Source organism: Pterocles gutturalis, unplaced genomic scaffold (assembly GCF_000699245.1).
Source record: "Pterocles gutturalis isolate BGI_N339 unplaced genomic scaffold, ASM69924v1 scaffold6119, whole genome shotgun sequence".
In the NCBI taxonomy this organism is placed as follows: Eukaryota; Metazoa; Chordata; class Aves; order Pterocliformes; family Pteroclidae; genus Pterocles; species Pterocles gutturalis.
This window is the reverse complement of record NW_010135604.1, coordinates 1-6,425: the sequence shown is the minus strand read 5'-3', so window position 1 is coordinate 6,425 and position 6,425 is coordinate 1. Positions and strand designations below refer to the sequence as shown.

The window sequence follows — 6,425 nt, the reverse complement described above, 5'->3', positions numbered from 1 at the left end:
AATGGCATTTAAAAATCCTTTGGGTTTTGTTCTTTTTCTTTTAAAGTGGATTGAAGATAGTCAGAATGCTTCAGAAGAATGTGACTTCCCTTGTGCATGGGAATGCTGCCTTTGGTACAGGTTTGGTCATAGTGACGGCTTTGGACTTTTGTTGCTTTAGTCCCATACGACAAATGTCATAAATTTGTTGTAAAGACTTAGTCTCCAGGCCTGCTATAAACTAAAATTATTAAAGTCTGAAAGCATTTAGGGTTTGGAGGTGGGGTTGGTAAAAACATTTACAGAATTAGGATGCCTTTATTCTTGGTGTAGGAGCGTGTTGTGTCATTCTGGGTTCACTGTTTGACTGGTAGATGTCAGCTGTAAATTAAATTACAATAGTCTTTTGTAAGATGCTTAGTGGGTACATTTAATTAGAAGCAAATATATACCTGACTCTAGACAGAGATAAGAAAGAAAAGATAGTATGTCCTACTTTTGAGTGCAAAATACCAAGAAATAAAAAATTTTGTTCAGTGTAAAACTGGAACACTAGAGTGACAAGTAAGGGAATATATGTGTTTTTCTCAGGAGCAGAAAAAAATAGAAGCTTTAAAGGTAATGCATCTTTTTCCAGAAGCTAAGGTGAAAGAGCGGTAATGACTACAGTCTCTTTGTACTTGGAATCATTGGCAGAAGACACCTTCAAGTTTCCTGCTTTTAATATACTCTTCTGTTATATTTTAACAGAAAATATTTGGAAAATAAGAGTATTTTTGTCCTCCACTGAACCACTTCAGTTACCGACTTCTTTGCAAATGTGATGCATACAGTGTGGGGTGTTTTCTCAGTAAATGTACAGATAATGACTCTCTTCCCTGCGAGAAGAAAATTGGGAGGCTGGTGTTCATAGTGTACCCTATACTTGAAGAAGTAGTAGAGCTGTGTGTCAATTCCTTATGCTTTCAGTCCAGGAGGGAGGGATGGCAATCTCCACTGTTCAGTGTGAGCTTGTGTACATGGGAACGCATGTGCACCCACGCAGTTAAGAAAAAAGGTGGTGGGAAGACATGCTTGTGTAAATGGTACTTGTGCGGCCCTGCTTTGAGCAGGCTTTTGGTCCAGATGACCTCCAGAGTTCTCTCCATCCTAAGTTGGTTTTTTTTTTTTTTTTTTTGATTCTGAATAAAATATCCATAAGAATTGAGCTACTTAATTCCAGTTCTGAGAAACCTGGGTACAGATAATTAGTTTCTACATCAGAAGAACCTGGAAAAACTGTCTTCAGTAATGTTTGTGCTGCGTTTTTGTGATGGCTAATGAGCATGTGTTTGTATATATACATAAAATATATGGGTATACTCTTTAATTTTGTTTATGATCCTAGAGACAGGCAGTGACCCAGTTTGCTCAGAAATGATACCATTACCGTGGTAGAAGATCAGTAGAACCCTGTTTAATGGCACTGCTTATAATAAAAACAATAGCTTAATAATTAACATAATAATAAATCATAGAAAGTAACTTTAAGGGATTCTTTATAATGAAACTATTTGCCATTAGTGTATTTTTCTGATTATTCAAAAGAGCAGAACTGGAAGAGATGGTTGGACTGCTAATTTACCAAATGCTGTCTCAGTTTGAAATCTGCTGAGGCTGAAAAGGATGATCATAAATGAGCACGTAGCAATGAGACTTGTGTAAAATCAGCTGGCATTCTTGCCACTATGGTGACATAGAGCCCCACAGGTACTGAGTGCTAAAAGGGTGCTAAGAAATAGCCACAGACCTAAGTAAGGATTTCAGTTGGCATCTCATGGCCATCTCAGCACCGGTAGTCAGCCTGGAAGTAGGATCTCTGTGTTGTTCCCCCATATCATTCCTCAAACTGGGTGCACTATATTTGTTCCCCATAAATAAACAGAAAGTTTTCATCAACAGCACTTGCACTGTAAAACTTCTTTTCACAAAAGCTACATTCAAGCAAAACTGTAGCATGAATTATGTTTGAGCATTCATTTTCTTCCCTGTACTCTATTAGGCAAGCAGTGGTTAAAGGCTCCCTTCCACATCCTTTTGCTTTGACGTTGTTTGGGGACACGTTGTACTGGACTGACTGGAACACGCATTCGATCTTGGCCTGCAGCAAGTACTCCGGGGAGGACCTGCGTGAAATACATTCCAACATCTTCTCTCCCATGGATATCCATGCTTTCAGCCAAAAGAGGCAGCCAAATGGTAAGCTCTCTTGCTTTCTTTAACTGTAAGTTGGAACTGATTTGCAAAAATCTTAATTAGTCTTTCTGTATAGCAGTGGGTGGCTTCACTGGCATCATGATGCTTTTTTTTCCAATCCAGAGATTGGGAAAAGACCCAAAGAGAAACCAAATATTTTCTACATTGGTTTTTTTTTTTAAGTGCAAGAAATCCACCTCTTGCTTTTTTTCTGCCTGCCACATTTATCTTGTTGTCACACTCCTTTTTCTGTTTCATGTGCCATAACTTTAGGCAACATGGTATTTTTATTTTCTCCAAGTAGTAGTTCCTGAATGGAAAGTAGTGTTAATTTGGCAGATGATATTAAGCAAGACTAGCTCTGCTTAATAACCCCTGTCTTAACCATTGTGTTAATTTACTGTGTTTGCATTTTTGTTTTATATATACAACCTACTGTACATTCAGCACCAATATGCTGAATAGGTTGTGAAAATGAGAAGGGCAGAGCTGAAACAAGGCTCTTGTTTAGGGCTGAGTGCTGCTTCCCCAAGGAAGGAAACATTCAACATCCATGCGTTTTGGTACCATAAATACCTCACTACTCAACACTTGGAATTAAGTTTTCCTTGTTCTGTGTTTATCATTTCCTTCTTTAATCTGTGTTGCTGCCACCGATTCTACCACTTAAACACCGTATGTGTCTTAACACATGAGATGAGGTCATTCATTACCAAAAGCATTAATCTGTGTGATTTATGTTTAACAGCTACAAACCCATGTGGAATTAATAATGGTGGCTGCTCCCACTTGTGTTTGATGTCTCCTACCAAGCCCTCTTATCAGTGTGCGTGTCCCACTGGTGTGAAACTTCTTGAGAATGGAAAGACCTGCAAAGATGGTAGGCTTTGTTTTTAAAAATCCTTTCAGATTAAGCACAAAGTAGTTTCTGGAGGGAAAGTGGTTCTTGCAGCTTCACTATGTAGTGCTTATATCGGGGGTGGCAAATTGTGAAATCATGCATGCTTTTGCAGTACAGATAAAAGTTATTGGAAGATGTCCTCTACTTTTCAAAAAAGTAAGAGGCTCATGGCTGAAGAGCAGGTTAACTCCAGTTATAAAATTTAGATTGCAGTTCTGTCTCTGTCACTAATTCCCTACAGGTTTTTGGGGCCCTCTGTTGTTCCCTTTTCTTAGAGAAAATGATACCTACCTCTTCTGTTGTCTCTAAGATGTTTCTAACATGATTTTTCATGAATTAATATTTGGCTAATAGGGTTGTACCATGAAAAAAAAATATTATTTTTTTTTAAGATCTGATGTGTATTTATTATACACACATACACCTGGAATCTCTTTCAATTCACACACATAAAGTTAGGTACCTGCATCTGTATATAGAAACTGAAAAGAATGTCGTGGTTTTTAGAGGTGTTGAAAGTGTTTCAGCCTTAAAACCCAAGACGAGATTGAGACTTAGGGCTGTTAGCACTCACCCCAAACTGCTTTTAGTGTCTCATTGTGGGCTAATGTATATGCTCTTAAGTTGTTATATTTTGTAAGTGTAAGTCTTGTGACATTGTGCTGTGGTTGCTGCAGTACATGAACAGGACCAAAATAGACACTAGGAGATAATTAGCTTGCTCATAAGTAAACGTCTTTTATGCAGATCGTCTATGAGAAAGGTAAATGGAGGAAGAAACAGAAAGATACCACAGAATTTACTGTGAATAGGCTAAATAGAATGTATACAGAAATAATTGTTGTTAAATTGTCATTTTAAATTTTAAAAATTCTTCTAGTCTTGTCAGCTGCTGTTCAGTGTTTTCTTTAATTTCTTGTTATTTCATAGAATCATTGAATGCTCTCTGCTGATTATTTTTGTGTGGCTATTTGTGTATATGTGAACCTTGTTAAAATGAATTGCTGCTTTTATGTGAAAAACTCAAAAGCAGCACCCAAATTAGCCTTGCAGGGTTGTTTGTAAGAACTTACCAATACATGCCCAAGATGTCTGTCTTCCATTTCATTCAAGGAACGAGCTTTAACAATGCTGCTCTGGGTTGGTCAGATTTAGTCAGAACGGACACAAATTCACGTGCTTTTTAAAAACACTTTATACACACGGATAAACTCCTTTGTGGCAACACATAGGTGAAGCAGCTGTTACCCAACACAGGCATGTTTCCAAAAGCAGAGCTGCACAAAAAGTCCATGTGAGGGATGGGGAGTGGTGAAGGTTTGATCACTTGCCAAGCAGAGGTAGAAAGGCAAGGCAGGAGAGGCTGAAGTATTAAGGACAACAGTTGGAACAAGCTCTGAAGAAATCAAGAGACAGAAGGTGCTTGCTTTTGACTTACTGCTGATAGGTAAAGGACCAGGGACTTCAAGCAAGAGCGACTGTATCTTTTTGCTGCCCGCCTGCTGTGTTCCAAGGAACACGTGGTTGTGTCACAGAAGCGCCTGCTTCCCTGCCCGGGTTCAGCCCTGTGTCCTTGCGCAGGCAACCTACCACACAAGTTAACTGCCCTGTGCTGAATGGCACCTTTCTGTTGTATCAAAGTAAATTACCAAAGGCAAGTAGATGAATGGTATTGAAAAACAAAGCCTTATTGAAAGGGCTTTAACTTCTCATACAGGGATACTCAAAATAATCTATTCACTTTTTAAACCATTCCTTGTGTCTCAGAATTCATAGCTGTTGCTCTTTTCTCTCACTCCCCGAACACATGAGAAGCCAAATTGTATGTTCCCAGTCAGCCATAAAGTATACTTGGCTCACAAAAGCTCCCATTTTATCAGAAATTTTGTTAACCAATTTACTACAGCGTGTTGTCCATCTGTATGCAAAAAAAAAACTTTATACAAGAACATTTATTTATCTGATGCTTGCCAATATAATGCTGCATTTTTAACCACCATTCTGCTCTTGCATCTTTCCAAAACCTTCTGCTCCACTCTTTTCAAGAAGAAAAATGGGGGAGTGGGAGGAGGAATTGAGTTTATTTAGCTTAGTGAGTGAATGCTGCTTAGACTTAGAAACAAGGTAGCACATAACCCAAGTGAAACAACCTACTCAAACTATGCATCAGATCCACTGGTTTCACTTAACTTCGATGATCCCATGCAGAGCTAACTTCTGGGAGGAGCATGAGGAAGCTTCAGTTTCAGCATTTAGAGCAGAGCTTACCACAAAATAATGAAATATTTTTGATTGTTTTTTCACTCCTCTCACTGAAAAGAGGTGTAGGTGGTGGGCTTAGGGCTTTTGTGAGTGACCTACAGCTTTCCGGAGCTCTTCAAGGCAGAGATTCACTGGAGTTTCTTCTCGTAGTTGCCAAGGTTGCAATTACTGATTCAGGGAAGGAGCAGAACATAGCAGTCGAACAGAGCCAGACTAGCTGCAGACCAGATTTTGAGATTTAAATCTGTACATGTTTGTGTGTTGACTTCCTTTCTTAGGCTGCTCAGGGACCCTGGGGAAGTAAATTTATTTTCTCTTTTTCAGATGTGTGGGGTGGGGGGATGGTTGTGGTTTCTTGGGTTGTTTTTTTTCCCTTTGTACTTGCCTGTTTACTATATCTGCTGTGAAAATAGAGCTGAGCCCTGAGAACTGAACATTTTTACCTTGGATTGCTTCGGTATATGTCTATTATGCCACAATAGACTGAAACACCAAGTGATTAAATCTCCATTTGCAATTAGAACATGTATATGACCTTTGAGAAAGGAAGGAGGGGGAATGACTTACAGTTGAAGAAAGGTGAAAAATCAGGCTAAGACTTTCTCTTCTTTAAGACTAGTCTTCCAGCAGTAGACTGAAATCAGACTGGTTCCTAAACCGAATTGTTTCATGCTGAAAGGAACCTCTTTGAGGAGAGAACTTAATTTCATTCTGTGCTGATAAGAGCACCAGCCTGGACTGGAAAGATTTTGACGGAGTGAATTTTGAGTGCATGTTTGTGGTGTTTGCAGTGCTTTGGCATTGACAGATGATCCTTGCAGCCAAAGGTGAGGCTGGCTGACCCTCCCTGAGCAGTTTCCATGACAACGTAGCATTTTTGAATAATCTTGGTTTATAGGAAATCTTTTGCTCCCCCCTTTCTCCCAGTGTTAGTTTCTCTGGTTTTTGTAGGTTTTTTTCATCACAGCTTAGAGGAGTTTTACCGTTTCTTGTAAGAGCTATGAATATAGTACACCTACCCCTCACCGTGCTTCTTCCCCCCTCGCCC

General features: G+C 39.2%; 1 protein-coding gene across 1 annotated transcript in view; it reads left to right on the top strand.

Annotated features, from left to right (window-relative positions):
• LOC104467975 (low-density lipoprotein receptor-related protein 6-like) overlaps positions 1–2,217 on the top strand; it is a gene marked incomplete at its 3' end in the record, with an annotated part of 60,777 nt that extends 58,560 nt beyond the window's left edge. Inside the window, exon 4 of the mRNA XM_010081958.1 lies at positions 2,021–2,217. Within this exon, the coding sequence (XP_010080260.1) occupies positions 2,021–2,217 (197 nt within the window). The remainder of the gene's footprint in view (positions 1–2,020) is intronic.
• Positions 2,218–6,425: the final 4,208 nt, after the last annotated feature.